General features: G+C 37.8%; 1 protein-coding gene across 1 annotated transcript in view; it reads left to right on the top strand.

Moving 5' to 3' along the window:
• Positions 1–18,240, top strand: part of AASDH (aminoadipate-semialdehyde dehydrogenase) — a 53,156-nt gene that overhangs the window by 19,304 nt on the left and 15,612 nt on the right. Inside the window, exons 5-10 of the mRNA XM_007946214.2 lie at positions 4,320–4,561; positions 4,932–5,038; positions 6,706–6,878; positions 7,432–7,624; positions 8,237–8,352; positions 10,421–11,216. Of these exons, the coding sequence (XP_007944405.1) occupies positions 4,320–4,561; positions 4,932–5,038; positions 6,706–6,878; positions 7,432–7,624; positions 8,237–8,352; positions 10,421–11,216 (1,627 nt within the window). The remainder of the gene's footprint in view (positions 1–4,319; positions 4,562–4,931; positions 5,039–6,705; positions 6,879–7,431; positions 7,625–8,236; positions 8,353–10,420; positions 11,217–18,240) is intronic.

Here is an 18,240-nt window from a genome sequence, read left to right as displayed (position 1 = left end):
TTTGTGACTGAATCTCTTGGGTTTTCTAGGTATAGGATCATATCATCAGCAAATAGGAATAGTTTGACTTCTTCCTTACCAATGTGGATGCCTTTGATTTCCCTTTCTTGCTTTATTGCCCTGGCTAGGACTTCCAGTACAATTTGAATAGAAGTGGTGATAGAGGGCATCCTTGTCTGGTTCTTGTTCACAAGAGGAATGGTTTCAGTCTCTCTCCATTGAGTATAATGTTGGTTGTTGGTTTTGCATAAATGCCCTTTATTATGTTGATGAATGTCCTTTCTATTCCTATTTTGCTGAGAGTTTTGATCAAGAATGGGTGTTATATTTTATCAGATGCCTTTTCTGCATCAACTGATATGATTATATGGTTCTTCTTTGTTTTATTTATGTGGTGGAGGACGTTGATTGTTTTTCTAATATTGAACCATCTACCAGAGCAATCCTCCGTGCAGTCCCTGGCTAGGAAGGCCAATTTTTAGGTTAATTCTTAGGTCCACCACTCGGCAATATGCAAGCTATCTTTGCCATGAGGATCACTGCCAGACCGCAGCTCCGTATGCCTTCTTTTTTGGTGCTTTCATGGAAATTCTTCTGCTAGTTGGAGTTTAGTCCACTTCTATATCCTTCCCTTCAAGGCTCAAGGGTCCAGGATTATCTTCTGTATCTGTGTTAATTGGTTCCCCTTTTCTTTGTTGAAGAGGGTCTGTGCAGTCTTTCTGTCTATTCCACCATCTTACCAGAACTGGTAAATGGTATCATATTAAAAGAAGAAATAATAACTGTTCTTGACAAACTCAGAAAGTAGGAGGGAACACTTCCCAGCATAGCATATAAAGTATTATTACCTGATAGCAAATCTAGATGAAGCCATTATAAGAAAAGAAAACTACCTGACATCTCTAATGAAAATAGATGAAAACATTAACAAACTAAATCCAGCAACAGAACAGGATTATAAACCCTGATCCCATGTGTGTCAGAGGAGAACTGTGTAACAATTTTCTGTGGCAGATTTTTCAGAAGTAGGTTGCTAGGCCTTTGTCCTGAGGTGCCTCTGAGTGGACTGGAACCTCCAGTCTTTCCATTAGCAGCTGAGTGCATTAACCGTGTATGACACCATGCAGTGTGGGAAATGTACTCCTTAAAACCTAGCTAAGAGAAATGAAAATATGTCCAAAGAGCTATGCTAATGTATTCTTGGCAAAAGGATTCATCTTAGCCTTTTAGGCATTTTAATCTCAGCCATTGAGAGATGTCAGAAGAGGAATCACTGCTTTTCACAAGCAAATTGGCTCCTTAATGTCTTGACCTCACTTCTACCAGCCATCCCTGTTCCTGTTTCTTTGACCCCTTTTATGAATCAAAAAACTCTAGAGTTAATGGTCTTGACTGGTGAATGAGGGTAGATACAGACAGTTAAATTGGGAGTCTGTCTTAACCTTGATGATTTAAAAAAAAAAAAAATTTCTTTCTCTCCAGGGATAATCCCACATCAGTGTTTTGGTTTCTAGTGTGGCCTAGAACCTGTGTGTGTATGACGGTTGTTTTTTTTTTTTTTTAAGTCCTTTGTGTAAGTCCCTTGAGAGAATATATTAGGATGGAGAGAACTATTTAACAGAGTTCTAGTTTCTCTTGCAGCACAATAGCTTACTTGCCCCTGTGTGCACCTTTGTACTGGTCAGATTGGTAGGTGGCAATCTTCCTCTGTCCCTGCAGAGAAATGACACCTTGGTCTCTTTTGCAAGCCCTTTTCCCATCAGTCCCTAGGTTAGGCCCTGTTTGGCCATGCAGGGCTGTTAGTTTGTTTACTGCTGCAGCGAGTGTGATGAATCATTTACGCAGTGGACATACAAGCTCTACTGACTGAATTAATTTTAAGTAACTGGCATAGGCTAGTGACTAGGAAGTGGGCTTTTAGAGAGAGATACCCAAGGTTGAAAGTTTGTCTTTTTTTAAAAAAAAAAAAAAATTGCTGTAGATAATGCAGCGATAAGGGTTCTTCTCCCTCTTCATGTCTACTCTTCTTCCAAATAATTGTATCCAAAAGAGCTGTTCTTTCCTATTTCCCTACTCTGCCTTCTTGTTAAAGCAGAAGCAAGGGCTGATTTATGTCCAGCTCCTGAACACATTTTTGTAAAATCTGTACAAAAATATCTTCTATGAAAATGATTTGTAATCTGTAAACTTAATACCTGGTGGGAGACATCTTGAGATGTAAAATCCCCATCCTTTAGGTTGTGGGTTTTTGTTTTCTCCAAATAAATCTGATCCTTAAAGTTCCAAAAAAAAATTCTTCATAGCCAAAATTGGAAACAGTACGATTGTCTATCAGCTTGGTGAATGAATAAACAAAATGTGGTACATACACAAAATAGAATAATATTCAATAAAACGTAGGGCAAATCTGCAAAAGACCTCTATAAAGTGTTAAAAAAAACAAAGGTCTCACTTTGAGGACTGATTTGAGCCTGACCCAAGCCATGGTATTTTTAATCACCTCATATGCACGTGAAAGCTGGACAATGAATAAGGAAGATGGAAGAATTGATGCATTTGAATTATCCTGTTGATGAAGAATATTGACTATACTGTGGATTGTCAAAAGAATGAACAAATCAGTCTTGGAAGAAGTACAGCCAGAATGCTCCTTAGAAGTGAGGATGGTGAGACTTTGTCTCTTATACTTTGGACATGTTATCAGGAAGGACTAGTACCTGGAGAAGGACAATATGCTTGGTAAAGTGGGGGTCAGTGAAAAAGAGGAAGACTCACAAGGAGAAGGATTGACACAGATAGTGGCTGCCACAGTGGGCTCAAACATAACAATGATTGTGAAGATGGCACAGGACTGGGGGCGATGTTGCATTCTGTTGTGCTTAAGGTCATTATGAGCCTGAACTGACTCAACAGCACCTAACAACAACAACATTCAATAAAAAAGTATGAACTCCTGATACATGATATAACATGTATGAACCTAAAAACGTTGCAAATGAAACCAAATGGGAAAAAGTACATATTATATGATTCCATTTATATTAAATATCTAAAAAGCAAATTTAAAGTGACAGAAAGCAGATCAGTGGTTGCTTAGGGTTTGGTGTTAACTCATTGGTCATGTGGAAACTCTCTGGGGAAAGGTTCTAAAACTGGATTGTGGTGGTGGTGTATAATTCTGTAATTTTCTGAAATTGACCCATATAATGGATGAAAGTTATGACTTATACTGTTTCTTCAATAAAGCTGCTAGGTGTTTATCCAAGAGAAATTAAAGCATATCTCCATACAAAGACTTGTACTTGGACATTGATGGCAACTTACTTTGATAGCCAAAAACTGGAAACACCCGTATCTTGATCAGTAGGTTAATGGATAAACAAATTATGGTATATCTATACCAGTACTAGCTACACAATTTGTTAGGCTGAGTGCAACGTGAAAATGCTAGCCCTCTGTTCAAAATTTATTAAGAATTTAAAAATGGCAACAGCAGAACATTAAAACAAGGTTGAAGTCCTTCTGAGCACCAAGCCTCAGGTATCTGTGCAAGCTGCAGAGACCTGATCCCTACAATGAAATACCATTTAGCAATAAAAAAGGAATGAACTTCTGATACAACAACATGGATGAGTTACTGAAAATGAGGTTGAGTGAAAGAAGCCAGATCAAAACAGAATATATGTATGATTCCAGTGATAAAAACTCTAGAAAATGTAAATTAATCTGTGGTGACAGAAAATAGGTCAGGAGTTGTCTGGAGAGGTCCATTTGAAGGAAGAATTACAGAAGGACATGAAAGACCATTTTAGGGAGTGAAGAATATGTTCATTATTTTGATTGTGGTGATGGTACACACACATATAAAAACTTGCCAAATTGGACAGTTTAAATATGTGCAATTTATTGCATGTCTGTTTTCCTCAGTAAAGCTGTTTTTTAGAAATCTTTATTTATGTTTTTACTCCTCGGCTCATTTTTTAACTCTTCTATATACTTTTTCTATTTAGGGGTAATGGAAAAGAAATATGAATTGATTTTACAGATTCTGTATTTTTTATCTTTAAACTCTTATTTAAACTACTGAACAAGCGTAACTAATATTTTTGCTAAAGTTTCTTACTAAAGTAGAATCAGTATCCTCATTAAAAAGATAATGTTGCTTACTGCCTGATAGTTTGCCTAGTGTAATTTGCTATTTTATACATACACCCTTACTTTCCATGTTGGCTCCAGATGCTAAGCTCTGAAATAATAATTACAGTGTTTGCCTTTTTGAAGAAGTGAAGGGAAAGAAATTATTTTTAATGTTTCTATAGGCAACACCCACATTGCTTAGAAGATTTGGATCTCAGCTCATCAAGTCAACTGTTTTGTCAGCTAGTACTTCTCTTCGCGTGTTAGCCCTCGGTGGTGAAGCATTTCCATCATTGACTGTTCTCAAAAACTGGAGAGGAGAAGGCAATAAGACACAAATATTTAATGTCTATGGTATCACAGAGGTATCAAGTTGGGCAACCTTTTACAGGATTCCAGAGAAGATTCTTACCTCTACTTTGCAGTAAGAATTTTAATTATACTAAATAGAGTTGAAAGAAAGTATGTCTTTCTAGGACCTTAAAACAAATTAAGTTTTGATAAGGTAATGATTTTAGAAACACTATTTTACCTAGTATTTTAAGCTGGAAATTCAGGATCTTTTTACTTTAACTGGTGGCTAGCCTGCTAGAACTTCTTGTGGTTAAACAGCCATGAATAAATAGCATACTTGATGGCCTTTCCGTCTGAGCTTTCCTCTTGGCGGTCTTTGAATTGTAGTATAACAAAAAATTTTTTTCATTGTTATTTGGTACAATGTAATTTAAATATGTTGAAAAATATTCTGTTCAAATGAAAAATTTTAAATCTAGTTTGGGTTGTGTTTTTCTTAGATGTGAATTGCCTGTACCGTTGGGATTTCCACTGCTTGGAACAGTAATTGAAGTCAGAGACACTAATGGTTTCACAATTCAAGAAGGCGATGGACAAGTATTTTTAGGTTGTTCTACATTTGTTGAATGGGTATTTTTTTTCCCCAAAAAAAAAAACTTATGTGTTAATTTTACTCTTTTCCTGATTCTGCTTATGTCCACTATTCTCTTCAGTGATAATAATTTTTAACCTCATCCTTATAGTCATGAAACTTAATAAATTATTATTATTTTAATAATTTATTATAATTATTTCAGATAACAGTGTGTAATACTCAAAGAGAAGGTATCAAAGTAATTTAGAAATTCTACAAGTGTATTTGGGAGCTCTGGTGGCATAGTGCACTGCTAACCAGAAAGCTGATGGTTCAAACCCACCAGCTACTCCTGGGAAGGAAGATTGGGCAATCTACTTCCGTAGTGATACCGCCTCGGAAACCCAAGGAGAGATCACTGTGAGTCAGCTCTGACTCGATGGCAGTGAGTTTGTTTGTTTGTTTGTTTTTGGTGTACGTGTATTTGTATGTTTTGTAAGGATTTCTAGGTATATAGTAGAGCTGACAAGGGACAAGGCTTTAGTCACTTCTTGGCCACAGCCAGCTACCCAGAAGAAGTGAGTAGTTGGACCTATGGGCTCGGGACCATGGTCATAGAGAACATCAGGTGCAATTGGCATAAATACTACACAAAACATTGTTCCACATCCTACTTTGATGAGTATAATGATTGGCATCTTAAAAGCTTGCAAGCGGCCATCTAGATGTGATGATGGGTCTCTCCTCATCCAGAGCAAAGAAGAATGAAAAAAAACAAAGACACATGGAAACAGTCAGGGGACTAGTAGACCATGCAGTTTTTGGCCTATATGACTGTGAGACCAGAAGAATTGGATGGTTCCTGGATACCCCTGTCAACCACTTGGAGGGGGATCTGTGTAGGAGATCCTGGATGGAGTGGGAGAACAATGTGGAACAAAACTCAAAATCATATGAGGGTTAAAAAAAAAAAAAGACCAAATTTTCTGGTCTGATAGAGCCTAGGGGAACCCTTGAGACTGTGGTCCCTAGCTGCCCTTTAGGTCTGGAATTGAACCCACTCCTGTGGCTTCTAGCTAAGCAAAAGACAGGCATATAAGCTCAATATTTACATTAGGTAGATGCATTCCTTGGAGAGACCAATCATGAGAGAATAGAAGGGCTATATATGCACAGGGAGACAGCTTGGGCAGGAGTACATGGGAGGAAAAGACACAGAGAAGAGGTAGCTATGGGGAGGAAGTGGTAGGACAGGTGTTGCATTGTGGTAGATTGTAGTCAAAGTCATGAGACAAAATGTATGTGAACTGCTGTATGAAAAATGAATTTTCTCTGTAGACTTTTACCCAAATCAAAATAAATTTTTTTTAAAAAAAAGTAATTTAGAAATTGTATCTCGGACCTTTATACTTACAGCCAAATTTCTATTTAAGAATTTTTTAAAAGGTATATATATGTTTCTAAAAATAAGTTTTGTTTTTTATCCATTTACTTATTTTCTGTGGTGGTTGTACCAGATTTTATCAGATAACATTTAAAAATGGCTCCTTTTAATATAAATATTCATACTTTAAAACTTACTTTTAATATCTCTTGTCATAGATCTGAATTTTTGAAGGTGCTCTTGATTTGATGGTTTTTCATGTATTTTCCATGTATTATTATTATTATTATTACATTGGTGTTTTTATGTTGCAAAGGTGGTAGAAACCGAGTGTGTTTTCTTGATGATGAAATGACAGTACCCCTTGGCACAATGCGGGCCACGGGAGACTTTGTGACTGTGAAAGATGGAGAGATGTTTTTCTTGGGCCGAAAGGACAGTCAAATCAAACGTCATGGCAAACGTCTTAACATTGAGGTTGTGCAACAGGTAAAACTATTCACATATTAAATATCCACTAAAATATAGGCAGGTATTAGAGGCAGCCACCACCAATTGTCTGTGCTAAGGTTCTGTATCACTATTACTGAAACGTAAGATTTGTGTGTTAGTAATAGGTGTGGATAATGTAGTATGCCCTTTATTCCCAGCATGAAGAGATGGCTGTGTTGTAAATCAGCGACAAAGTAGACTTTCATAATGTGAACATAAATTGGTTTATTTTGCTTTAGAAGCTGTTGTTTTTGAAAAATATTAAGAATTGTGTGCTAGTAACTGTTGTGTTGTTGTTATGTGCCATCAAGTCAGACCCGACTCATAAGGACCCATCCTTGGGTTTTTGAGGTGGTATCACTACAGAAGTAGATTGCCCAACCTTCCTTCCAAGGAGTAGCTGGGCTAGTAACTATAGCAAACTTTTTTCTTAAACGTTTACTGTACTGGAAAATTTAATTTGACTATTGATTTCACACATGATAAGATTGAGCATTTAAGAAGTTTATTTTCAAATGTCCTCATTTAATTAAGACAATCTCTCTCATAGGTTGCTGAAGAACTTCACCTAGTGGAGTCTTGTGCAGTTACATGGTTTAAGCAGGAAAAATTAATTCTATTCATGGTGTCCAGAGAAGATTTAGTAGAAGATTACATCTTTAAAGAACTTCAGAAGCACCTTCCAAGTCATGCAATTCCAGATGAACTTGTACTGATTGATGCACTACCATTTACATCTCATGGTAAAATAATTTAAAGCAGATATATTTCAGTGCCACATAATATTAATTATATTCAGAGAATATAATTTTAATTGCCACTTAAATCCTTATGAGAAATGATACTAATGATGTATTTATTGTAGTAGACCCTCTGTTAAATGCTTTTTATGATTAACTCATTTTACCTTCAGAAAGTCGTATGAGTAGGTTATATTATTTCTGTTTACAAATGAGGAAAATAAGGCTTAATGAGGTTAAGTAACTTCCCCCAAATCACATTGCTGGGTAGTAATAGAGTTGATATTCTGTCTGGAGGAACTGTTTGACTTCAAAATTTATGCTCCTGATTACCATATTACATTGGCTTCCTGTTTTCATCTTTATTTTGTATTTACTTCAAAATGCAGTAATTGCTCAGTTAACCATTTAAATGAAATAACATCAGGTCCTTCCTTCCTGTTTGCTTATTAATTATTCCCTACATTCTTGGTAGCATGGGACTACTTTTAGAATTATTTATGACAAACTGTAGTAAATTTAAGGTTAAAATGAAAAATACATGTATTCTTTTGATTAGTGAAGATACAAAGACTTTGAGGTGAAATTGGAAAGTCATTTTTCTTTTACATTAAGGCAAAATTGATGTTTCGGAGTTAAACAAGATTTATTTAAACTACATGAACTTGAAGTCTGATTGTAAGCTCACTGGAAAAGAGGATCTTTGGGAAAAATTACAGCATTTGTGGAAGGTACAGTTACAGATTTGTTATTATAAAGAGGTCATTTGATATCTTTAGGCATCCCATATGAGTTTGATATATTTTTCTAAGAATTTTATTATGCCCAAATTGCACATGGTGCAGCATCATTTATGCAATTTGTATTAAAATAAGTATTAGGTTCTCTATGGTAAGATTAGGAGCTCTGGTAGCATAGTGCCTAAGGCACTTGACTGCTAACCAGAAGGCTGACAGTTCAAATCCACCAGCCACTCCTTGGAAGGAAGGTTGGACAGTCTACTTTGTAGTGATACTGCCTTGGAAACCCAGGGAGGAGTCGCTATGAGTCAGGTCTGACTCGATGGCACATAACAGCAACAACAAAAGACATTTATTGAAAGTGAGCTAGTCATAAAAGGTATGAGCAGAAAAGCCTATATTGGCATAGGTTTTCCCTAAGAGGGATAGTGAAGTTCAGTGACACTTTTGTCAGAACTGAGAAAACAGCCAAATCTTTTTATGCCACAGTCTGTTATACATGCAGTCCTCCAGTATGACTTACAGGTAACACCTACTTGCCCTTTAATGTTATTATGTCAGTTTGCCCTCTCTTTGAAACTATTAAGCCAACCCTTACAAATTTTTCATCACAGTCACCATCACTTGCTTCTCATGCAGCTTTTAAATAGTTGAAATGCTGAACTTTTTGCACTAAATAAGAACCCAGTGTACCTGTTCTGACTTACTTGCCAATTGTTAAAGAGACAGTTAGGAACAGATCTCGTTTATAACCTGGGGACTGCCTATGCTTAGGGCTTATATCACTATTCTACAAGAACTTTGAGTAATAACATGCATGCTTCTGCTTAAAGGAATTTTTGCAACCACTGGGCTTTCCTCTTCTTGCATTGGACTTCATTGGCAAGCCCACGTTCCTCATTTGGATGGGAGAAAGCAGAGTAGTACTCAAGTATCCATGAATGGTATCTCTGCCTTCAGTTTCTAACATTCTAGAAATCTGTTTTCCCACCATTGTCAAAAAGAAAGCCTAGTAATTTTCATAAACTGACTAGACTAATTCTTGTGATAGTCATAACTTGCACAGGCAGAGAAATAAATTGAACTTAATTTTTTAGTTATTTAAATAATATATCCCAAAAAAAGGCTTATTCCAACAAATAGATACACTCAATTATTATAATTTCAAAGATAATCTGTAACTAATACATCTATACATATTATTACTATCATACACCATTTTGTTTTAAATGTGGATTTTTCTTTTCTAAAGAGTTCTGAAAGGGGGATGTAATTGTATTGTCTTGTCAGAAAATGGTGGATATCTAGATAAAATATTAGCCACTTCCTTTCTATATTCATTGGAAGTAATTTTGACTTATGTGAAGCAGATGAAGATTATATTATTCCCATATTACAGAAATACTGGATATTGGTATCATGTGGGCTGTATAATTAGTAAATCTGATTTTTTATAATTCCATTTTTTATTTTATGGGTAGGAAAATCCTTTGAAGGGAGGTACATTTTGCAATTATAGAGTAAGTTTGTGGCAAAATTTGTAGCGCTGTGATAGTCTTCTTTGGTATCAAAGACCAGTAATACTTTTAAATTTAATTTAATTAAAAATACTTATTTTGTATGTCTTATGTTCATATAAGGAGCTCTGCTGTCTCAGTGGTCAAACCCACTAGCCACTCCATAGGAGAAAGATGAGGCAGTCTGCTTCTGTAAAGATTCTGAAGTGGTATCACTACAGAAGTAGATTGCCCAACATTCCTTCCAAGGAGAGGCTGGTGGATTTGAACCACCAGCCTTCTGATTAGCAATCAAATGCCTTAGGCACTATGCCACCAGAGCTCCCTGTAAAGATTTACAGCCTTGGAAACACTATTTGGCCTTTCTACTCTGTCCTGTAGGGTCGCTATGAGTCAGAAATCAACTTGATGGCAGTGGGTTTGGTTTTGTTTTGGTATGTTTATATACTTGATTTAGGCCATATCATCTCTATATGTTACTTGTACCTGTTTAAGTCTTTAGACCTCTACTTCACCGTATTTCTCTGTTTTCTCATCTGTAGTCTATTCTGAGCCTTTCAGAAGATTCTTTGATGGTTCCTAAAGAGTCATTGTTCTTACATAGTGGTGGAGATTCCTTAAAGTCCATACGGCTTCTCAATGAGATTGAAAATCTGGTTGGCACATCAGTGCCTGGGCTTCTGGAAATTATTCTCAGCAGTTCTGTTTTAGACATTTACAATCATATCCTTCAAACAGTGTTTCCAGATGAAGACCTACCACTCAGCAAGAGTTATGCCATAAAAAGAAAGTTCAGTGACATTAATCAAGAGGAAACCAGTGGAAAATCTTTACAACAGAAATCTGGCATGCCTTTAACTTGTGACAACGAGATCAGTGCTTTTATTGCACTGAGCAGAGGAAGTCAGGTTTTGTCTCTCAATTCTACGAAATATTTAACTAACTTGGGACATTGTCCTTCACCCAGTTCTTCTGATTTAATTTCACAGCTTACTAGTCAAAATATGAAAAGCACAAAGCCTCCACCTATTATTGAGAAGTCAGAGAAGGTATCCTGTATTGCAGAAGTTTCTAAAGAGGAGAAACCTGTAATAGAGACTGAAAAACTGGAGTTACGTGTGAGGTGGAGGTCAGATACAGGCAAATGTGTGGATGCTTCACCTCTGGTTATAATACCAGCTGTTGATAAGTCATCTGCAACTGTGTACATTGGCTCCCATTCTCATAGAATGAAGGCAGTTGAACTTTATTCTGGGAAGGTGAAATGGGAACAGATTTTGGGAGATCGAATTGAATCCTCAGCATGTGTATCTAATTGTGGAAACTTTATTGTAGTTGGTAAGTATCTGAATTTTTTTGGTTTGTAGAATTAAACTGAATTACCATATAATAATGATGCAAAGACCAAATTAAATAAATATACCAATGTATGATTTTGGCTGCTGTCATGGAATACTGGTTAACTGCATAGTCAGTATAGTATGGTGATTAATAGTGTGGGCGTTGGGGTCATTGGATCTGAACCTAGCTGACTGGTACCAGCTCTGTGATCTTTGGCAAGTTGAACTTCTTAGAACTTGATTCACTTTCCTTGTTGGTAAATTGAGAGTAATAATAGGATCTTATTGCTGCATAAAAAACTAATCCAAAACTAAACAGAGCAAGATAATAAACATTTCACAGTTTCTCTGGGTCAGGAATTTTAGAGCCACTTAGCTGGTCATTCAGGCTCATGGTCTCTCAAGTGGGCGTAATCATCTGAAGGATTCACTTTGGTTTGGTGAATCTGCTTGCAGGGCTTTTAGCAGGAGGCTTCAGTTCTTTGCTGGTTCTTGGCAGGCAGCGTTAGTTTCTTGCTTTGTGGGCCCCTTAAGCTGCTTGAATCTCCCCACAACATGGCAGCTAACTTCCCTCAGATTGACTCAAGAGAGAGTGAGGGAGGAAGAAGCTGCAGTGCCTTTTATGACCTCATCACCAAAGTCACGTACTGTTTGTTAAAAGTCGGTCACTAATCCTCTTTCTTGAGAGGTGGGGTATCAAAGTATTGTGGACATATTTTAAAACCATCACCATCATCATAAGGCTTTTGGGAGAAATAGAGATACTAACTTATAAATCTTCTAGCACAGTGCTGACTGAATGCTCAGTAAGTGTTAGCTACTAGCTACTGCTCAGTTTCATTAAAGTATAGGTGGTACTTACTTCACTAGGACTATGAGGGCCCAGGGTGTAATGTCTCTCCCTGACTTCCATTCTTTTTCACTCATACAACTATAATTCCTTCCATCCTCTTTTGATGCTTCCTGCATCATTCAATCGTTTGCCTACAGAATCTTTCAGTATTGCAACTTGAAGCTTAAAATTTTTCTTAGTTCTTCCAGCTTGAGAAATGCCAAGCATGTTTAATGCATAGTATTTCATATGAACATAAAATAACTTATCTCTCTCCTTTGTTAAACACTGTTTGGATTTCATTTAATGGTATTGAAAACAACTTGAAAATAGGTGTCTTGGTTCATTTGTCTACGTTCTATATATACTATCTTTCATTAACTGTTCAGATCTCTTGCCTATTTTTTTTACTGTGTTTTATTGAGTTCTGAGAATTGTATTCTGGATACAAGCTCATTATCAAATCTGTTTTGTGTGTATGTGTTCTCATAACCTGTGACCTATCTTTACATTTTCTTAACATACTATCTTTTTTTTTTTTTTTTAATTGTGATTTGGGTGAAAGTTTACAGAGCAAATTCATTTTCCATACAGCAGTTCACATGTACTTTGTCTCATGACATTGACTACAATTTACCACAATGCAAAAGCTCCCCTCCCACTTCCTCCCGATAGTTACCTCTTCCCTGTGTCCATCCCTCTATGCACTCCTGCTCCCCAAACTGTCTCCCTATGCATAAACAGCCCTTCTTTCTCCCATGATTGTTCTCACCAAGGAGTGTATCTGCCTCAGGTACATGTTCAACTCATATGCCTGTCTTTTGTTTGGTTGGAAGCCACAGGTATGTGTTCAATTCCAGACCTGAAGGGCAGCTAGGGGCCATAGTCTCAGTGGTTCCACCAGGCTCTATCAGAACAGCAAACCTGGTCCCCCCCCCCTTTTTTTTCCCCAAATGTTTTTGAGTTTTTTAACATACTATCTTTTGACTAGTAATTCTTAATTTTGATGAAGTCCAATTTATCATTTTTTTCTTTAATAGATTATACTTTTGGTATTATTAAGAAATCTTTTCATAAGCCAGGATCACAAAGATTTTCTTCTAGCAGTAGAATTTTTTAAATGAAATGAACTGAAGGAAATTTATTACCCACCTGAATCCTGGGATGTTCTGTTATGTAGGACATTTCTCTTTCATCACACAGCATGCTACTAAGTAGTAACCTCCAGAAAATAGCACAGAAAATATCCTGGAAATTGGGCCTAAAATAAGCAGCAGTGGCAGTGATTGCAGGCAGTTACCTAGAGTGTTCACTGCCCTGGTGGCTGTCCCCATGTTCCATTTCCACTGATTTACATGAACTCCAGGGAATATGAGTGATCTCCACTTTGTAGATTTTGACCACTGCTGCTGTTAACTAGGTTATTTGGGCTCCCCCAAGGTCAGGGGCTCCTGTCCTATCGTCTCATCCATAGCATAGATTTGAGAAAGGCAGTTTATGGTAGTTGTCAAGAGCAGTCTTTGAAGCTTGACTTAGAATCAAATCCTGGCTCTGTTACATGTTACTCGTGTAGTTTGCGCTAGTGAGACACTGTCTGATACATTACTGGAAAACTTTATGAATAGCCCTGAAACATTGTCCAGTATAGTGCAGGAAGATGAGCCCATCACATCAGAAGAGACTCAAAATTTGACTGAGGAAGAGCTGACTCCTCAGAGTAGAGATGACCTTAACGATATGGATAAAGCTTTCAGGACCTCCAATGGCTTATGTGGCACGACTAAAAATGAGTAGAAACAGATGCAAACATTCATTAATAATTGGAACATGGAATGTACAAAGCATGAATCTAAGAAAATTGCAAGTTGTCAGAAATTAATGGTATACATATAGATTGATATCCTAGGCATTAGTGTGCTGAAATGGACTGGTTTTGGCCATTTTGAATCAGATAACCATATAATCTGCTATGCCAGAAATGACAAATTTAAGAGGAATGGTGTGGCATTCATCATCAAAAAGTGTTTCAAGATCTGTCCTGAAATACAATGCTGTCAGTGATAGGATAATATCCATACGCCTACGAGGAAGATCAATTAATACTACTATTCAAATTTATGCACCAACCACAAAAGCCAAAGAGGAAATTGAAGCTTTCTACCAACTTCTGCAGTCTAAAATTGACTGAACATGCAATCAAGATGTGTTGATTATCACTGGTGACTGGAATGCAAAAGTTGGAACCAAAGAAGAGTTACTGGCAGTTGGCAAATATGGCCTTGGAGATAGAAATAATGCTGGAGATCACATGATAGAATTTTGCAAGATTTGTTAATTGCAAATACCTTTTTTCAACAACACAAGCAAGGACTATGCATGTGGACCTAACCAGATGGAATACACAGGAATCATATTGACTACATCTGTGACAAAAACTATGTCACTATGGCAGGCTACTGAATAATGATATAGCTACATGCAGTGTTCAAACGTGCCATTAACTAGAGACCGTTCCCAAAGCTGTTTCTTATATACGAAAGCAGACCGCATCCCTAAAGCAGCTACTCGGCTGCTCATGGTAGTTCTGAACATGGAGTTGATTGCCAGTCTTATCGTGGGGAACATTCCATGTTCCAAACCTTGGGACTTTCAATGGACTTAAATTAATGACCTGCCGTGTGGTTTGGTAACTATGGAGAAGTTCAGTATCCTCGGCCAAAACAAGGCAGGAGCTGATTGTGGAACAGACCATGAACTGCTTAGATGGAAGTTCAACTTGAAGTTGAAGACAATTAATACAACTCTACAAGAGCCAAAATATGACCTTGAATGTATTCCTCCTGAATTTAGAGACCATTTAAAGAATAGATTTGATGCATTAAACACCAGTGACCGAAAACCAGAGGAACTGTGGGATGACATCAAGAACATGTATGAAGAAAGCAAAAGGTCATTAAAAAGACAAGAAAGGAAGAAAAGACCAAAATGGATGTCAGAAGAGACTCTGAAACTTGCCCTTGAGTGGAGAGTAGCTAAATGGAAGAAATGAAAAGATAAAAGAGCTGAGCAGAAGATTGCAAAGAGCAGCTCAAGCAGACAGAACCAGTTACTATAATGAAATGTGCAAAGACCTGGAGTTAGAAAACCAAAAAGGAAGAACATGCTTGGCATTTCTCAAGCTGAAAGAACTGAGGAAAAAATTTAAGCCTCGAGTTGCAATATTGAAAGATGCTATGGGCAAAATATTGAATGATGCAGGAAGCATCAAAAAAAGATGGAAAGAATACGTGGAGTCACTGTACCAAAAAGAATTGATAGATGTCCAACTCTTTCAGGAAACAGCATATGATCAAGAACCAATGGTATTGAAGGAAGAAGTCGAAGCTGCACTGAAGGAATTGGTGAACAACAGGGTTCCAGGAATTGATGGAATACCCATTGAGATGTTTCAACAAAAGGATGACCCACTGTAGGCACTCACTTGTTTATGCCAAGAGATTTGGAAGACAGCTACTTGGCCAACTGACTGGAAGAGATCCATATTTATGCCCATTCCAAAGAAAGGTGTGATCCCACAGAATGTGGAAATTATCAAACAATATGATTAATATCATATGCAGGTAAAATTTTACTGAAGATCATTCAAAAACGGTTGCAGCAGTATATTGACAGAGAACTTCCAGAAATGCAAGCTAGATTCAGAAAAGGATGTGGAAGGAAGGTATCATTGCTGATGTCAGGTAGATCTCAGTTGAAAGCAAAGAATATCAGAAAGATGTTTACTTATGTTTTACTAATTATGCAAAAAAATTCAATTGTGTGGATTATAACGAATTATGGATAACATTGATGTGATGGTTAAGTTTGTGCGTCAACTTGGCTGGGCCTGGTTGAGTTGTTGGGCAGCTGATGGTAGTTGTTCCCCACGATGAGACTGGCAATCAACTCCATGTTTAGAACTACCACGAGCAGCTGAGTAGCTGCTTTAGGGATGTGTTCTGCTTTCATATATAAGAAACAGCTTTGGGAATGGTCTCTAGTTTATGGCACGTTTGAACACTGCATGTAGCTATATCATTATTCAGTAGCCTGAACACTGCATGTAGCTATATCATTATTCAGTAGCCTGCCATGCTCTGCTGACCTTGGGACTTTCAGTGGACTTAAATTAATGGCCTGCTGTGTGGTTTGGTAACATCAGGACCGTACCATTTTATTTGTCGACCTTTAGCTTGTTAGCCTCAGCAGCCAGTAGCTGCCTGAGTGAAAAGATGCCTCCAGCTTCATTGGCTGGGAGCAAGAGGCAGAGCTGAAGCCCAAGGTCGAGGGGCTTTCACCCAGCACTTTGAACTTTGAACTCGGACTTCTAGCCTCCTGAATCATAGGAGAATAAACTCCTCTTTGTTCAAGCCATCCCATTTGTGGTGTGTGCTTGTCAGAGTGGCACTAGGTAACCAGAACAATTGAGAAGATTGGGAATTCCAGAACACTTGATTGTACTCATGAGGAGCCTGTACATAAATCAGGAGGCTGTCGTTTGAACAGAACAAGGGAATACCGCATGGTTCAAAATTAAGAAGAGAGTGTGTCAAGGTTGTATCCTTTTACCATGTTTATTTAACTCGTATGCTGAGCAAATAATCCGATAAGCTGGATAATATGAAGAAAAACATGGCATCAGGATTGGAGGAAGACTCAGTAACAACCTGTGTACACAGATGACACTACTTTGGTTGCTGTACGTGAGGATGACTTGAAGCACTTACTGGTGAAGATTAAAAACTACAGTCTGCAGTGTGGATTACACCTCAATATAAAGAAAACAAAAATCCTCACAACTGGTCCAGTAGGCAGCTTCACAGTGGGTGGAGGAAAGATTGACATCAAGGATTTCATATTACTTGGTTCCACAATCAACCACCAATGGAAGCAGCAGTCAAGACATCAAATGATGCATTGCATTGGGCAAATCTGCTGCAAAAAGCCCCTTTCAGTGCTGACGAGCAAAGATGTCTCCTTGAAAACTAAGGTGCACCTAACCCAAGCCATGGTATTTTTAGTCATCTCTTATGGATGTGAGAGCTGGACAATGAATAAGGAAGACCAAAGAAGAGTTGATGTTTTTGAGTTGTAATGTTGGAGAAGAATGCTATGAGTATCAGGGCCTTCTAAAAGGACTAACAAATCTGTCCTGGAGGAAGTGCAGCCAGAATGCTCCTTGGATGCAAGAAGTGACCAGACTTTTTCTCACCTGTTTTGGTCATGTTGTCAGAAGGAACCATTCCCTGGAGAAGGAAATCATGCTTGGTAAAGTGAAGGGTGAATGAAGAAGGGGAAGGCGCTCAACAAGATGGATAGACACAGTGGCTGCAACGATGGGCTCAAGTATAGCAAGGATTGTGAGGCTGGCACAAGACTGGGCAGTGTTTCATTCTGCTGTGCATAGAGTTGCTATTAGTCAGAGATGAGTCGACGGCACCTCACAACAGTTTGCTCTGTTAATCTCTCTCTATTTCAATTTCATCATCTGTAAAATCAAGATGAGAATAGTTCTTGCCTCACTATAAGAAGACGAGGTAAAAGAGAATAGCACATGACACATGGCAGTAGCTCAGTAAACATTAGTCATTGTTAATGTTAGCTTTATTTTTTTGTTAAGTAGAGAAAAGTATATTAGGTGGCAGTGAGGGGTTGATCTTAAATGTGCATTTTTTTTGAGAGACTTGCATTTTCTTTGTGCAAATAAAGAGGCCCTAAATTCTCCATAGGCACTAAAATCAATACAGTGGAACCATGATAACAAGCATAGGCTCCACATTTTGCTACATCCCCCAATTAGCCTTTCACAGGCATGTAATTAGGAATATTAAGAAGTCATAAAATTGCTGTGAGTCTTAAAATTATGTGTTAGTCCTCACAATTTGTTTTTAATTCCTTCTGAAGGTAGTGGCACTGAGGGGCCCAGATCTTCACAGCAGCCTGCTGTGCTTGCCTTTATGGCGCAGGAGGGCTGCCTATCAGAGCTCCTCTTGTGGCAGCCAGGCACTCTGCGTTTCAGCTCCCAGGGCCAGGAAGAACGAGGCATTTGGGTTCCCGCCTTCTCCTCCTTTCTCCTCTCTTCTTTCCCACTTTCATTCCACCTCCTCCTTCCTTATACTTCTCTTCCTTCTTCTGTCTTCCCCGTCTTTCT

This window comes from Orycteropus afer, unplaced genomic scaffold, assembly GCF_000298275.1.
Source record: "Orycteropus afer afer isolate SDZICR_OR568_19922 unplaced genomic scaffold, OryAfe1.0 scaffold00153, whole genome shotgun sequence".
NCBI lineage: Eukaryota > Metazoa > Chordata > Mammalia > Tubulidentata > Orycteropodidae > Orycteropus > Orycteropus afer.
This window is presented reverse-complemented; position numbering and strand designations above follow the sequence as displayed.